This window comes from Dioscorea cayenensis, chromosome 14 (assembly GCF_009730915.1).
Source record: "Dioscorea cayenensis subsp. rotundata cultivar TDr96_F1 chromosome 14, TDr96_F1_v2_PseudoChromosome.rev07_lg8_w22 25.fasta, whole genome shotgun sequence".
NCBI classification, from domain to species: domain Eukaryota; kingdom Viridiplantae; phylum Streptophyta; class Magnoliopsida; order Dioscoreales; family Dioscoreaceae; genus Dioscorea; species Dioscorea cayenensis.
The window spans coordinates 4,059,930-4,077,264 of NC_052484.1; the positions used below are offsets into that span (position 1 = coordinate 4,059,930).

A 17,335-nucleotide genomic window follows, 5' to 3' on the forward strand; every position below is an offset into this window, starting at 1 on the left:
AATAAATAATTAAATTATAACATCAAAAATTATTTTTTTTACAAATTTTTAAAATACCTTTGTATTTACCAAAATACCCCTACATATAAAAATTTGAAAAACTTAATTTAAAGAATTTAGATAAATAAATAATTAAATTATAATATCAAAAATTATTTTTTCCATAATATTTTAAAATACCTTTGTATTTACCAAAATACCCCTACATATAAAATTTTGAAAATTATAATTTAAAGTATTTAGATAAATAAATAATTAAATTATAATATTAAAAATTATTTTTTTTTCAATTTTTTAAAATACCTGTGTATTTACCAAGATACCCCTATGTATAAAAATTTGAAAAACTTAATTTAAAGTATTTAAATAAATAATTAATTAAATTATAATATCAAAATTATTTTTTTCACAATTTTTTAAAATATGTTTGTATTTACTAAAATACTCCTAGGTATAAAAATTCTCCTCTTTCGATCTAGAGGGAACCGCCCCTGATCCCGTCACCTTCTCCTCCCGTCGTCTTCTCCTCCCGTTGCCTCCTCCGATATCTCTTCCATCGCCATGCGCTGGAATTCTCCTCTTGCGATCTAGAGGGAGCTCGTCTCGTCTCCATGGCTTCTCCCAAGGAACAAACCATCCTGGAGGTTGCAAAGTGCCTCTCTCAGCGTCATCTCAACAAGGACTCTCTGGTGAAGCTCCTCAAGGTGAATCGGAGATCTAACAAACCCTAGTTTTCCAGAAACCCTTATCGTTTTGTAGTTATGGGTTTTTTTTATCACTAAGTTTAGTGTTATTGCTTCTGATTCATCTCTGACCAATGCTCTCTGTTCAGTTGTGCATTTTTATTCCTCTTTGAAATGTTATTGGTTTTTATTGCATCCCTGATTTTGAAATTGCTGGTGTTGCTGCAGCTTGATCGTTTTCTTCTGGTTAAGTTTGTGTTTCGATTATTTTTTGATTGCTTTGCTTCGGTATTTTGGAATTCCTGTGTTTTTTTCGTGTTTGAATGCTTATTTCTCACTCATTGATTACTTAATTTTTTGAATACTTGTTATTATCCATAAGGAAGTCTCAAATCAACACTAAATTTACATTCTTATTTCTTGAAATTTTTAGCTGTTCATTTTTATGAATTTTTTAAAAATAAATTTTTCCATCATGGAGTCGCCTGAAAACCTTCTTATACTTTTATTTTTCTCACTGCCATTCTATGGATTAACTCATAAGTTATTATTGTATTTATTCACAGAAGCTTCCTGCCAGTTTTATGTATTGTTTCAGCTGAAGTTATTGTTGAATTTGGTGATGATGCTTTTTTCTAACTGGCTGAAACTATGGGGCCAAGAGGATTATATTTGCAAATAAACTCATGATCTTTCTACTTTGTTCTTTTGCAGCAAGCTGAGAGTGCTCTTTCAGGATTTGGGCAAGCTTTGTCTCCCAGAGAAGTTGTAAGACAGCTGAGAGAATCTCTGGTTAAGAATGACTTGCTCCGGCACAAAGATAAAGATGTTAAATTATTGATTGCTGCCTGTGTCAGTGAAATTATCCGCCTTCTAGCACCTGAGCCACCCTTCAGTGATAAATTATTTGAGGTAGCCAGTTTTTTGGCTCTTTGTTTTGGTGCTGAAGTGTATAATGCTTGTTAAATTAAGTTTCTTTAAAAGCAAAAGTGCTTATTTGCGGGCATTAAATTCTTGTCCTTTGACAAGCATGCTGTTGTGGCTTATGAGACTTTTGTTACATTTAATTAATCAGGGCATTTTTAGACTTTTCATCAGTATCTTTTCGGACCTGGCTGATACTGCAAGTCCATATTTCACTAGAAGGGCAAGGGTGCTGAAGGTTGTTGCTGATGTAAAATGTTGTCTGCTAATGCTGGATATTGGTTGCATGGATTTAGTTCTGGAGATGTTCAGAGTGTTCTTCTCTGCTGTGAGGTTAGGCTTGGAACTTGTGTATTTGTTAATTGAATTTCTTTTTATCATGTGTCAATATGGTAGGGTTTCAGTTCTGAAGATGTATCACAATTTTGTTAGAGTTGTTGCTAGTTGGGGCCTAAATTATGAACTTTTTTTGTTACACATTTTTCCTATGAGAAGCATCAGTGATTGAAATGTTATATATTCCAGAGAAGATCATCAACCAAGTCTCTTTCAGTCTATGGTGTCTATTATGTCAGATTTGTTAGAAGAAAATTCTCCTCAATCATTATTAGATGTCATCCTCCGCAATCTTTTGAAGGATAGCAAGGTATGGATCTTTATTATTATGGTTATCATGTCATTTTCTATGTATGCATGCAATAATCATTAATCTATATATATATTTAGGTATATATATTTTATCTTCTTTTTTGTTAAATATGCGAAACTGGACTGATGCACAAGGTTGGGGTGATTGAAAAGCCTCTACCAGCAATGAAGTTATGAATTAGTTTTTTATTATATGTAGTATTATGAAATCATCTCATTTATGTTAATGTGATGTCTCAATAAGACAACCTTTATTTGGGCATGCGTGGATGCAGAGACATGTTTCTTAACTTTATTTACAATGAATGCAATTTAATTTTTGCTCATGTTTCTGAATGCTTGCTGGGAGAGAGGACTTGAACTCCTTGCAGTCTTTGTCAAACCTCTTGTCCTCATCACATTTGTTTAGCCTCTTATATTCTATGCCAATTTGCAGGGCGCACCTTCCAGGCTTGCTATTTCTGTCATTCAAAATTGCGCTGGAAAATTGGAGCCCTCAATTCGAACATTTTTAACATCATGTATTCTGAAAAGCGATGCACCACAGAGTGAACTTAAACAATTTTATCATGACATTATTTTGGAGATATATAGATGTGCTCCTCAGACGCTTTTCCTAGTCATTCCAAACTTGACTCAAGAACTAATCGTATGTGATCCCTCATGAGCCATTGAATCCTCGACCTTTTTGAATTTTTTAGTAGCTCACTTTCCTTGGTTATTTTTTTGTCATGTTGTTTGCAGACTGATCAGGTTGATGTTCGGTTAGAAGCAGTTCGTTTAGTCAGCAAGCTTCTTGCTTTGTCTAAGCTCCGTCTCAATGAAGAATGCCACTTGGTTTTTCTTGAGTTCTTGAAAAGATTTTCTGACAAGTCAGCTGAAGTTAGGAGTGTTGCAATTGAATGTGCTAAAGCTTGTTATATAGCCAACCCCACTGGGAATGAAGCACAGGAAATTATCTGTGAGACTATTTAACTTTGGCTTTCTATTCATTGCCATCTACTAGTAAATATTTTCTAAAAGAACATCCTAGTGTTTTTTTTTCGTGAACTCTTTTTTAACATCCCTTGGCTATTTTTTGGCAGCTGCTGTCATTGGAAGGCTATTAGATTTTGATGAAAAAGTGAGATTACAAGCAGTGATGACCATATGTGATTTGGCTATATCTAACCTGTCCTGTTTTCCATCTGAGGTGGTGTTGCAAGCCATTGAACGACTTCGAGACAAGAAGGTGAATTGTGTGCATTCAAGGATTCACTCTATATCCCATACCTAATGTACATACCTTATGTAGAAATATTATTGGTGTGCTATTTTTCTTGTATCTAATATCCGTTTGCAGGTTTCTGTTAGAAAAGCCACAATGCAAAAGCTGTTGGAGTTGTATCGGGCTTACTGTGATAAATGTTCCAAGGGGGTTGTCATGCTCCATGATAGTTATGAGCAGATTCCAAGTAGAATTTTGGTTCTATGCTTTGACAAAGACTGCAAGGAGTTCAGGTTTGGTCAATACATCTGGATAATATCATGTGTTTCGATTCCTTATTACGAGAGCGCTTATGATTCTGCAGGCCACAAAACATGGAGGTGGTACTTTCAGAGGATCTTTTCCCTGACTGTCTTTCTGTGATGGAGAGAACCAAACATTGGGTTGCTTTTTTCTCCTTTTTCACTCCTCACCATATCAAGGCCTTGAATTCCATCTTGTTTCAGAAACAGAGGTACTCTACATATTTAATGTTTAAGTGGATAAACACTCTTGGTTTTTTTTTAAATAAAGTTTATTTTGTCCAGGTTGCAGGAGGAAATGTTACTATATTTATCTCTTCGAGAGAAAGAGAAGGTATCTAACTCAAACACTTCAGTTGGCAAAAGGGACTAACATTAAGTGTACTACTTCTCTGATTATTTTTAGCTCATCTTCTTCCTATTTACTCATATAATTTTGGCACCTGGGTGTTGATTACCTTCTTTTTGGTTGTAGTCTGGACTTTCAAAGTTATACTCATTTTATTTTACAATTTGATTCAAATCACAGTGACATCAATTATGGTGTCTTTTCTACTATTTGTTTGATTGCATTCGTGTAATTCACAGTATTTTTGCCAAGGTGGCTTAGAGTCCACGCATTTAATTTTGGATTATTGATGAATTGTTTTATTTATATTTGTATTATTTGCCTAAGTGCAGGATAGCAGTTCAGATGAAGTGCACAAGAGAATACTGGCATCCTTTTCAAAGATGTCGAACTACTTCCCTGATTCTTTTATAGCCAAGGAGTGCTTCCAAAAATTGCACCAAATGAAAGATAACAATATTTTTAAGGCATTGTTCCGATTGGTTGATAATCCTACAACTTACGCAACTGCTATTTCTATGCGAGTGAGTTCGCTGTTTCAATTTATCATACATGGGCCAAATTTCTTGCTTTCATATTTAAGCTGATGCATATTCAATTATGATACATATTTTTCTCAAATGTTTTGATAAGTAACTTCTTTCTTCTCTCATTTGTTAGAAATATGTCTGCTATAGGATTTTGAATCAATGGATTTATTTTCAATTTACATTTTCTATTTAGGTTATGTTTTTGTTTTTGAGGTCCTGATATTTTCCATGTTATACAAAGTACCATCAAAAGACAAATTGGAAAAAGGCTCTATTATTGGTTATGTTGTTTGCCCATGCCTTCAATTATAAAATTGTGACAAAAATAAAACCATGAAAACCCATCGTAGGTGTGAAAATATATATTCAAGTCTTGAAAGGATTTGACTGGTTACTCTTACTTTAAATGTGTTATTTTGTTTTTTGCTTCTTTTCCTTATGATGTTTGAGTTAAAACATTTATCCATGAATCCTTGTTTTGTTTCAATGTAGTGGCTTTTTAAACTTTTGTCTGTGATATCCTCAAATATCAGGACTCTTTCCTTAGAATGATTGGGGCCAAGCATCCAAATTATGAATATTTCCGATTGCTCTCCACAAAATGTTCGCAGTCAATATTTAGTGCAGATCATGTTGTTAATATTTTGGAAGATGTCCAATCCTGGAAAAGTGGTCAAAACAAATATGTGCGCTCTGCTCTTGACCTTCTCCTTGTAAGTAAATTTTTTTATTGTTCAGTTACGGGAAACCATGAGAACAATATTTTTATAAATTTTTTTCATTTAAGCCTACTTTTTAATGTTTGTTAGAGTCTATACTTTTCAGTAATGTACATGAATATCTCAACCCTGGCCTCCTTTAGTTTGGTTGGTTGTTTGTTTGTGCTTGTGTTTGTGTAGTGTGCCTGCGCAACATATTATTGCTAGTGTAAGTGTTTGTTCATGGCTCTATCCTAGTTGGGCTAAATTATAATATGATTTTTGATGCTGAACATTTTTATGAGGTTTGAGAGATTGTGTATGGACACCATAGCTATATGTTTGATGTCCCATATGTGTGTGCCTAGCATCTCAGCATGTGTTGCATTTTCCTTTTTCAACTTTTTGGTATCCTCTTCTATGATAGTGTTCATTTAAGAAGCTAAAACATATTTCTAACACTTTTTAAATGAAAAACAACTCAATCAACATGGAAGTCATAAGAATAAGATTGGGATGAGTTTGGCGTTGTATTGTGTTTTACATAGTGTTATCCTATGTATAGTTGGCTAATCTCTATAGGAAGAACATTTTCTTTGTCAGGCCATTTCAGCTATTTATCCTTCACTCTTCCGAGGATCAGAGAAGTGCTTGCTGAACTTGTTCTTGGAGGAGACAGTAATTCCAACTGAAAAACTTCTCCAGATCTTAGCCAAAGTGGGTCGCCATGTTTCTATAAATATGAGGTAAAGGATATTGGAGTTCTTATATATATTCATATATTAAATTATGGTTACCGAAGACTAGGAAGTATAAAATGAAGCTCCCTTTTATGGAGACTAGACTAAGTTTATGATTTTCCATGCCTTATATGGATTTAGAAATTCTTGGCATATTTTCTTTTCAATTTGAAGTAGGGTAGAAGGCCTCGATAAATTGCTTCTTTCCCCCTTAGTGTGATCTCTTTTCCAGACAATGTAAAATTTCAGTTGTTTATTTTCTATGTTTTATTTGTCATGCTTTGATCTGCTCACTTTTTTTGTTAGTCTTGAGATTTTTTTGAATTGTATCTGCTGAAGTTAGGACTCTTCCTCTTGGTATAAGTATCGTTTCTCTTTTTAAATTTTAAATGATGAAGGTCCACTTTCACAAAGCCTTACATTTTCTGTGGCAGAGAGTTATATAAAATTTACTAATTATTTATTTCAATATTTTACATGTGCTCTTATTACAAATTGGTTTTTTTTTGTGTATGTCTATCTTGGCTTGAATCTGTCATCGAGGCTTATTCTTGTGTTGTGACTTGTAGTGATATCTACCCATTCCTTGAGCGGATATGTCTCGAAGGAACTCGTCTTGAATCTAAATTTGCTGTTTCTGTGATTGCTTCACTGGCTGATTCTTCAGATAAGCAGACCTTTTCTAATTTATGCACGGTATGTTGACTTGTATCTTAACTTGATTTTTAGGCAAATAAGACTATCGGTTATGTATGATGGTATCTATCATATGTTTGCAGAAACTTGTGTGCTCTCTTCTCGATGGATCCAATATTCCCACTATCTTGCAGTCTTTGGGTTGTATTTCAAAGTGTTCCTCTTCAACTTTTGAGTTATATGAAGATCAGATTAGAGACTTCATTCTTCAAAAGCTATTTTACTCCATGGAGGTAAACATTATCATCAATTCTTCACCCAAATCATACTATGAAATTTTAAAGGCTTATTAGTTCTGTTTGCTTTGCATTCTTGTGAGTGGTTGGATGGGCTTTGTTCATCAGTTATTTCTGCAGGTGGGTTCTCCTGAGCAAACATCCTATGCTGGGGATTCTGTTTGCAGTCTATCTTGCAAGTTGAAGGTAAATTTTTGATGGAATTATGGCATTTTCTTGTTTGTAAAGTCTTCTAGTATTATTGGAATACATCTTTCTTTTCCTGAAACATTCCTGATTCTAGAAATTTGAGAATTTTTTCTTGCCTGCATGATCTTAGAATAAAACCATGCTTAAGATCATTAGAAAACCATGATGACCAGGAAACTGGCTCATTAATTTCACCTATCCTACTATTCTTACCTTGCTGTCATGCTTGTGACTTCACCTCTTCTTTTCTTGTTTACTACAAGGGTATAGATGTTTGTGTGCCATGACTAGGACTTCCAATCCACATGCATACACTTTTGTGTGCACATGTGCACACATATTATGAAACTAACCCCTGAGACTTGATTTGGGAAAACTTGATTTCAACTTGTAAATAAGTGAATAATGGCATCTAAACTTTAGTTTATGTTTCATTAGCTATCAAACAACTTGTTCTTAATGATTTTTTTATAACCTTATTTGCAACTTCAAAAAATCCTATTTGGCATGACATCTAATTGAGATATTGATATAGGAACTATTTTGATTGTTTGCGACAAGTGGTTGAACATAAGGTAACATTTGCATAATGGAGGGACCTATTTTATTTAAAATTTATTTCTTTTTTGATGTATGTGCAAAACTACTTTTGGTCTGTTTTGATTGCGCCCTAAAAATAAGTTTTATTATGACCAAGGTCTACTTGAGTCTAGGCAGGTGTGCTTAGTTGGGGTACAAAAGTGAGGCTAAAAGGGAACATTTTTTGAAATTGTATTGGACAAATTTTTTATCAGAAGTTGACTAAACAATGTCAATTGATTTAAATCAATTAAATATTTTAATGTTAAAAATTACTTTTATAATTAATTATTGGTGTCAATTTCTGTTTATTAACATTATTTTTTTAAAAATTATTATCGTTGTTTCTTGAAATAATTAAATCTTGTACAGCAAGTGAGATAGCTTTGGGGTGCTTGGTTGGGAAATGTCTCTGTTATGGCAATTTTCCTAACTGATGATACCTTTTTATGAATACTAAAAATGAAATTTCAATACCTATGATAAACCTTTTCACTTCTGATTCAAATTTCTGTAACTGGCCTCCTTTGGGGTGTCCAAAGCTGCATCCTGTGTTTTCTCACTAGTAGCTAATATGCTATTTAGGATCAAGCTGTTCATAGAGAGATATTTTACTCCTCTCTGTCCGTTTTGGCTTAACCAATTAATTTATAGCTTACCATTTATGAGCCTTCTGCTGCCTTGATTGCTTATCTGATTTCCCATTTAGTTTTGTGGTTCTGACAGTTTTGCATCGGTAGCTCATTTACGATTTTTTAGTGTAATTCCATTGCACATTCAAGTCCTCTCTGTATACTTTTTTATTAGGGTTAGTTGAAATGAAAGTTCAAAAATGAGTGTCAGTGTGCCCATATTTTACCATAGTTAATTTCTTAGACTAGTCACTTAATATCTTTGTTTACACTTGAAGGTTTATGGAATAAAAGCACTTGTGAAAAGTTTTTTGCCAAATCACGTAGCACAAGCCAGACATCAACTCAAGGCATTCTTGGATTTTATATCAAATATAATTCAGAAGAAGGGGAGCATTGATGGTATTGCCATGAGGTATGTCTCTAAAATTGAGAGTAATGGTTGACATGTTTATGGTGTGATCTTTTTGTACTTTTTTTTTTTTGCACCTATTTATCCTTAGCCTTCTATAATTTTTTTATTACTTGTTTACATCTTAATGAAATTGAAAATATTTTTGAACTTTAGTTTTTAAGATAAACAGGTTGCCTCTGCAAGCCATCTCAATATTCTGCAAACACAAGAAAGCATGTCATATTTGATTCGTACATGTGTTTAGAGCAGTGTATTGATTATGTTGCTTGTGACTTAACTTTTCAAGGTTTGGCATTTGTTACTTCTCAATTCTCACATGAATTATATGGAAAATATTTTCTGAAATGGGTCTATTTGTGGATTATGGGCATGCATACCACGGGGCATGCAATACTGTTGTTTCTGCCACTTGGCACCTTGCACGTGCATAATTGCAATTCAGAATATCCAAAGGTGCCACTTGTGTAGTAGGATGGTTCATTTCTTGCAGAAACCCTTCTTTCAGATTGTTAACTTGTAAGCATCTTTTGGTTTTCATGCTTTAATCAAGTAGAAACTGCCTTCTGAGTACATTCTTAAACCCTTGAGATATTGTTGTCTTCTGAGGGCTTATACAAACTGACCAATAATCACCATAAGAATACATTCTTAAACATTTGACCTATTCTTGCCATTCTGGGAGCATATGCAAACTTACCCATAATCATCATAAACTATGTAAACTAAGTTGCGGATGATTAATTCCAAGTTCCCAATAGCCAAATATAATGGTAGCTTCTCATTCCCATTCATTTTAATTTCCAAGTATACATTAGGATCAAATTCTTTGTTGGCTATGCGACTGTTAATTAGGGATAAAATTGTAAAATTTTTGGTAGATATGAAGTGATCAGGATATGATGAACTTAGCTTGTTTTCTCCATAGTTATGATGCTTCTCTACTCTTGATCTTATATGATGATGCAAATCTCATTACTCTTTCTTTTGATGCTTTCATGAATCAGTGAGATTGACAAAGCTCATCTTAGATTAGCTGCTGCAAAATCTATTCTCCGCCTTGCTGCAAGATGGGATTTACATGTTTCACCAAGCATCTTTTGTTCCACGATTATGTTGACAAAGGTATTGACATCTTCCTATCAAATTTGTATGGTAAAGGTGGTGGATGAGAATAATCAGAACATTTTCTCAATTGGATGCTTATCAGCTTTTCCAATTTGCTATTGTTGTTATTTAACAAATATTGGAATGCATTGTATTGTTTCTTCCACTGATTAGTTACAAGTGACATTTAACAAATATGATTTTGAATGTGTGATTTAGCTTTTTCTTGTAACTCAACAAAGGAAGTCAAATTACCTATCATAATCTTACCGTAAAAATTTTAAATCTTTATATTTAAGAATAATTGATTCTTTTGCTCCCTGTATATGGAACATATTTATTACTAGGTGTGATATTCTACTTTTATCATTGCCTAATTTAAATTATGACATTAACATGAACATCAAATGGCCTAAATGTTTGAACTTGTCTTTGGGGGCATACTTGCCGAAGGGATGATTGTGGTAGTTGCAGTATTATTTATCTAAATATCCTTTGTTTGTGAACTGGTCTTCTTAAGCATATGAGACGATTGTGGTGGTTGCAATATTATTATCTGAATATCTCGAGTTGGTGAACTTGTCCTTGTATGCATAAGAGATGATTGTGGTGGCTATGATATCAAACTTTTATCTTTCTTTTTATAAGCTTGTGAAAACTTACTAAGTTGTTTCCTAATTTTGTGATCATATGCTATGTTACTCATTGTTGCATTAGTTATGGATTAATTGATTGAGTATATTCAAGATCAGATCACTTGGTGTATGATTTTAGCTAATGATGTGGTCTTAGTTGATGAAAGTAGGAAAGGTGCCAAATGCCAATTTAAAGCTTGGGATGCAGAAAGCTGGAGATGTGGAGAAACACGGTAGAAGCTAAGGGCTTCAAATTAGTCTATGTAATTTTATGTCTTTGGTTATGTTGCAGGATCCTTCAGATACTGTACGCAAGGCATTCTTGTCCAAAATACACAAGCTTTTGAAGGAACATGCAATCCCAAGTAGATATGCTTGTGCTTTTGCCATTGCATCCTCTGATTGCCTTGAGGATGTCAGAACTGATGTCAGTTTTTACTGTTTTAGATCTTTTCTTTAGATTGTGATGCTGACTTATTTGCATGAATTGTAATTTACTGCTCTTCTCTTCTATGGCTTGCTCGTTATTTATTCTAGTCTATGAAGCACCTTGCGCAATTCATTAAGGATTATAATAAAGAAGCACAGATCCACCATAATACCTGTCTTCAGGAGACGGATGGAGGACCAATGACAAACTGCCCAGAATATATTATTGTTTTCTTGATCCATATTCTTGCCCATGATCCTGGCTTTCCTCCAGAAAATTGTGACAACGAAGATGTTTATGCTGAGTTCTGCGGGTACAGCATTTTCATCTTATTTCTGGTGCTGATGTCTGTTCAGACAAAGCTATAAATATATATTAATAGTATCATTCTCTCATGTATGTATACTTGGTTTTACTAATTTCTACCCTTTTCATGGCAGTCCACTTATTGTAGCCTTGCGCCTATTGATCAATCTGGATGTTATTCATAGCAGTAAGAGAAATGGCAATGGTTCATTATCATATATTCTTGGAATTCTCCGTGCAATTAAGAAAGCTGAAGATGCGGTTAATCCTCAATTTACTTCGGTATTTTAACTTTCTGATAAGTGACATGTTTTGTTTGTTCTTGCATTGTTCCATAGAGCAAATGCATTAATTTTTTTCTCCCTTGGTCCAGAAATTGCATACTCTTTCAAGTATCAGTTTATTCATGATAAATGCTCTTGGAAGTCATCACAAGTTTTCATTGGAAACTCCCCGTCTGATTTTGCTCCCATCAACATTATATAAAGTTTGTCGGAGTCCCAGTAGTACAAAGGCTAGATTTCTCGCAGCTCTGCCCTTATCCTTTGTGTATGATATCCATTCCCTTATTGTGTTTCAATAATCTTCTTCTTGTAGGGCTTTTGTTGCAATGAAAGTTTTATTGATGAAAATTTTGTCAGGAGGATGCTGAGTACTGTTGATGCTCAGGTAGCCTCTTTGAGCATTTTTATTTTCTTGTTTTTACATCATGAGAATCATGAAAAGGCAAAACTTATGCATAGTGATATTTGGATTCTGGGCTGACAGGCTGCTATTCCTGTTACGAGAAATTGTGGAACCGCTCAAGAACATGCTATTATTTTAGACCATTCAAAGAGCAGCTCAAATCAACCGGAAATGCAAAATATTACTTCTCTAGCTAAATCAAATGGCAGGAAGGATAATTGTATAAATAGGCAGAGAATTCACAAGGCTGCAAAACAGAAAAACATGTCTAGAGCAAAGCATGGTCAGATATATTCAACTATATCAACAACAGAAGAGCAACTTCCTGAGAGTTTTGCTATTCATGATAGCACAACTGTAGCTCCTGATCAGGGAAAAGGGCAATTATCATCCTCATGTGATTCTGCAAGTACAAAACCATCGCTCCTTGATTCACAGAATTTATCCCAAGATGCAGAAATTAGAGACTGGATGCCTCAACCAGCAACTTGTAGTAGATTAGCTGACCAAACAAAGAAAATATCAAAGAATCATGTTGACTGTTATCCCATCTCTATGGTATTTATTGCCTACTTGACTGTAACTTAATGTGTATTGAGATTGCTTAATAATAACACAAGTGGTTTAACAATGTGAAGGTGCATCAAGATAAAGGTGGATCACTTGTTGGACACCGGATTAGGCTTTGGTCCCCACTTGATAAATGGTGAGATTTTTACCCCTCATTTTGTTTAGAAAAGTTTTGCTCTCTCAGACCTGTAACTCTGCTATTTTTGTCTTGCAGCTTCAGTTCTGGAACTGTTAGTTCTTATGATTCTCAAAATAATAGCCACAAGGTATGGTATGGATAAACACTAAACTGTATTTGATTTTTTTAATTTATTCAGCTCTATCAGAACAATTTTTCTCTGATTTAGTTCTAATAAAGAAGTATGTGAAAATAATAATCGTCTGCAGCAAGATTTTGTACATGCACCTTGCCTTTTTTCCTTGTTCCTATGAACTGGATTATCTTGTAGGAGTTTTCCTTCTGTGGCTCCTTGTTACTATGGACTGGGGTGTTTTTCTAGGTGTTTTCCTCCTGACTTTACCTGACACATTGTATTCTGGCAGTTTTCTATGTGCTTTTTTGAAGTGGAATTCAAATTTTTTAGTTCAAGATGCATTTCTTCCAAGTACTGTTTTTCCATTAAACATTTTACCTAAGATATCTATCTGTATTTATCTTTTCTGATGACCAGTGAACCCTTCAGATAGTTGTATGTACTGCTTTTGACAAGAAGTCAATGTACATTGAGATTAACTTCGACTATGTGCCACTTTATTAGTGTTCTTTTTCACTTTTATTTGAACAGTTATGTGGATTGTCAGCAAAAACATGTGACCAGACATTTTGCATATAAGCAAGAATCTATCATTGTCCACCATTAGTCTGTTATTAGAAGCATATCTAGTTACGCATGATAGCCAGGTTATTCTTGTTTGTTTGTTTGTTTGTTGTTGTTGGTGTTGCTGTCTCATTTTAAAAATTTTGAACATAAGAGTAATGCCATCTCTGTTTTGCCATCATGTGTTGCTTATGTGGTTGCACGCAAGTGAAAATTCATTATGTCCTGTACAAGAACTAATATCATACGGTTTATAAAGATCAATTATGACAATGGCAACGTGGAACTTTTGCATTTGGAAAACGAGAAGTGGAAGGTTGTAAGTGATGATGAGCCTCCACAAGATAAGGTTCGCACACAATTTCTTTTAAGCAATCTGTAAAATTGAACAGATTAATAAATAAATTTTTTTGTTGATGCAGGAAGTGTCCAACATCAATCGCTTAGATTGGTGAGCAGTACTAAACTTTGCCAGACTATCACTTTAACAGATCTCTTGTAGATTTGTTTTCATTGACTTCACAGGATATATTGATCATTGCTGTTGGTTAGCTTCATATGATCAATTTAGTTGCCTTAGCTTCTGTAAAGTGTTGAAAGCTTGGTACTTGATATTGATATTAATATTAATTTGGGGGGAGGAATTTGCATGAGTCATGTCTAGATGGCCAACATGAGTAAAATATTTTGAGTGTGATTCACCTTGTTTTCTGTGAGAAATTAAGTAGTTGTGGTTCTTGTGTGTCCTCATATAGATTGCCTTTTGCTTTATTAAGATTGGCCCTTCTGGTTTGCCAACATTCATCATCTAGCTAGTTTTAAGTTGATGCACATCCTTGATGTCTGTGTATAGATTATAATTTGAGTTGTTTCATAATTCCTTTTTCAGGGCAGATGAAGAAAACATATTGCCAACTAGTGATTCAGAGGCTGTAGGAGAACTACAATCCAAGTATTCTACAATGTGGTGCATAATGTTATGCTTTGTACTGTGAATTTTGTTCCGTTTCTGGTTTTAAATTTTCTGATTTGATACCCTATTTTACAGGTTAATCTCTTCAAGTGGCAGCTTAGATGTACTTGATGCGTTTCAAGAGGATTCCCCAAGACCTCTAAACATTTTAGAGAGAAAAATTGGAAGAGGACGTAAAGAAATGACCTCTTGTGATGGTAATTTGCTATGTTAATCTCTCAATCATTCCTTGTCCATCATAAAGCTCCTGGCTTTAAAATCCAAAATCTTGATGATATTGCTCACAATTTAGTGGTATTATTTATCTAGACGGTAAATTCAGTTGCTACACATTTATCTTCGTAGAACTACAAAGTCTGTTTACTTTTAATGTTTTAACACGTTAGATAGAGTAGCATTCTGTAATAGGGAATTCCTAATTAATAATTGCATCTTACTAGAATCTCTAAATAAATAATGAAAGAACCCATGCACTTCAAAGTGACTCAAAGATTATAGCTTCATTGAAATGAAACATTACTATGGTTTTAGATTTCAAGAGAAGATGCTTGTTTGCCTCTCAACTCAATTATTGTTTTCAAATCAAAGAAAGATCCTGACACTGAAAAGAAAAAACTGTTCTTCCAGGGGATGCAAAGCGTAGGAGCAAGAGAATTATGGAAACAACCAGCAGGAAAAACTCTGAATCAACTATCGTTGATCTCGATGATGCAAACAATGTAAGTTTTTCACATTAAGCCCGATCATTATACATTCACTCAAACATGCCTGAAAATTGACCTACCTATTTTTCAGGCTGCCCGAAGGAGGCGATTGCGGAAAGCATAGACCTGTGAATAATACATTGTAGTTAGCTTTTATATATATATAATCGGTTTCCCGTTTCTTATAGCCATCCTTCCACTATGTTGCATTATATCTTACATATTGCTCAAGCTAATTCAAAGCCTTGTGAGCATTGCTTGCATTTTTATGTTTTGGATTATCTTGTCAATGGATTTCTTGATTAGAATTGGATGTTGGAGTCTGTTGTTGCATTGAGCGGAGCCTTCTGCAAATTGGTATCTCCACCATTAAGAACGTTTAATTTGCTAAAAGAATCATTGGTAGATAGATAACTTTGGTACATTTAACATTGTGTCTGTTACTCGAGCCCGGTTTAGATGCAATTACTGGTCAGGTGATGCTGCTCATTCTATTTAATCTGGTGTTATTTTGGAGTGGTTCGAATATGTAACATAGATATTAAGAATGTAATGTAGGTACCAAAGTTTATTTTTATTTATTTGTTTCAAAAAAGGTAGACAAATCACAAATGACTGACAAATATTTTTCTAACGGTTGAGCACAAACATGGTGGTACACGCCTCAGCTAACAAGCTCACATTTTCATTTATTAGTTTGAATAATACCTATACACTGAACAAATTTTATGAAATTTGACAAACATTCTAATACTGGTTCCGGGGTTATTTACTCTGGAGCTGGGAATGCTAACCTCAACTCCGGGGTTAGCATTCGTATTAAATTTCTTAAAATCCATTACATTCGTAATGTATTATTCTATAAGTTTATATGCAAAAACAATCGGACTTGGAAAATGTAAAAAATAAAATACAAAATTAAATAAGGCATCAATAATTATATATGTATACACATTAAATTTAATCAATTCATTAGTGAACTTAACATTTAATTTTTTCTTAATGATTGCTTTGAAACTTGCATATACCCTTACTCTTTGTGCAGTTGGGTTACTACCTTTGATGACTCACTTTTCTTTCCGTACAATTGTTACCTATTGGCATGTCATTAGACGGTATCAAACCATGAAAAAAGCATTAGAAATATATTATAAATTTTTTTTAACTAAAAGCCGTGTTTAAAACTTATACGTTTTAATAAAATTTAAAAACAAGCAAATTGACCTTTATCTTGTCCACATTTTAATATAACATATATTTGTATAACACCATATTTATGTACCTTTATGTAGATAGAGGTAGGGGTGTATTTGAGCCGAGCCGTTCGTGAGTAGCTCGGTGTTCGACTCGATAAAAGTTCGTTTGTGTTCAGCTCATATTATAAACGAGCCAAGCTTGAACATCATTTTCAAGCTCAATTAATAAACAAGCCTAGCTTGAGCAGCTGAAAGCTCGGCTCGTTTTGGTTCACGAACACATCTCGTGACCAAGCTCATGAACAAGCTCATTTATAAGCTCGATTGTGAGTTCGTTTATATATATATATATTAAGGTGTATATGTGATTATGTCATTATTGTCAATTTGAGTCACATATATAGGGCTATAAACTACTATTCGAAGGCTCAGCTCATTAAAAGCTCGGGTCAACTAGTTCATTAAGTTAAATGAGCTCGTAAAATAAACGAGCCAAGTTTGAACACCACCAAACTCGGCTCATTAAATCTTGTGAACAACTCGTTTATTGTATAATTAAAAGCTAGTTTATAGTATTATTTACAATTTTATTTGTAACAATCATTAATATAATCAAACTCAAATTGAGTTGAGTCACATTTGATAATGATTCATTAAATAAGTTTACTAAATAAAAAAAAATAGAATATAAAAAATAAGTCAAGCTTTAATCAAGTTAGCTAGCTTAGTCTAAGCTTCGAATTTTCTTAACAAATTGAGCTCGAGTATAAAGCTCGAAATAAGCTCGATTAGAGCTCGAGCTCTGTTAAAATAGTAATGAGCCAAGCTTGAACATAAAAAATGAAGCTCGAAGAAAGCTCGGCTCGAGTTCAAGCTCGATTAAATAGTAACGAGCCAAGCTTGAACAAGGCAAAGCTCGGCTCGGCTCGGCTCATTTATAGCCCAAGATAGAGGAAGCTAAAAAATTGTTTAATTTCTTCCACATCAAAATATATATATATATATATATTTGATAAAATAGAAAAATTGATATTTTCTCACATGTAAACTTAGCTACTTGGCCACTTATCATCTTAATTAACCT

At 33.8% G+C, this 17,335-nt stretch overlaps 1 protein-coding gene across 6 annotated transcripts; it reads left to right on the top strand.

Annotated features, from left to right (window-relative positions):
* Nucleotides 1–481: 481 nt before the first annotated feature.
* On the top strand, nt 482–15,388 carry LOC120275264 (sister chromatid cohesion protein PDS5 homolog A). Of its 6 annotated transcripts, none has more exons than XM_039281788.1 (32): nt 482–704; nt 1,398–1,595; nt 1,759–1,940; nt 2,133–2,253; nt 2,692–2,904; nt 3,000–3,216; nt 3,341–3,486; nt 3,598–3,755; nt 3,827–3,976; nt 4,050–4,098; nt 4,446–4,637; nt 5,177–5,356; nt 5,945–6,087; nt 6,651–6,777; nt 6,861–7,010; nt 7,134–7,199; nt 8,692–8,828; nt 9,833–9,950; nt 10,860–10,994; nt 11,105–11,310; nt 11,438–11,585; nt 11,677–11,852; nt 11,945–11,972; nt 12,072–12,548; nt 12,629–12,696; nt 12,775–12,826; nt 13,638–13,727; nt 13,801–13,829; nt 14,268–14,345; nt 14,427–14,548; nt 14,979–15,070; nt 15,147–15,388. In XM_039281788.1, the coding sequence occupies exons 1-32, from the start codon at nt 612–614 to the stop codon at nt 15,177–15,179; spliced, it is 4,374 nt and encodes a 1,457-aa protein (XP_039137722.1). In that variant the 5' UTR covers nt 482–611; the 3' UTR covers nt 15,180–15,388. The 6 variants fall into 6 exon arrangements, with proteins under 6 accessions (XP_039137722.1, XP_039137719.1, XP_039137720.1 ...); XM_039281785.1 differs by having other exon boundaries at nt 11,677–11,817; nt 11,901–11,972; XM_039281786.1 differs by having other exon boundaries at nt 11,677–11,817; nt 11,901–11,972; nt 14,268–14,342.
* The last annotated feature ends 1,947 nt before the right edge of the window (nt 15,389–17,335 follow it).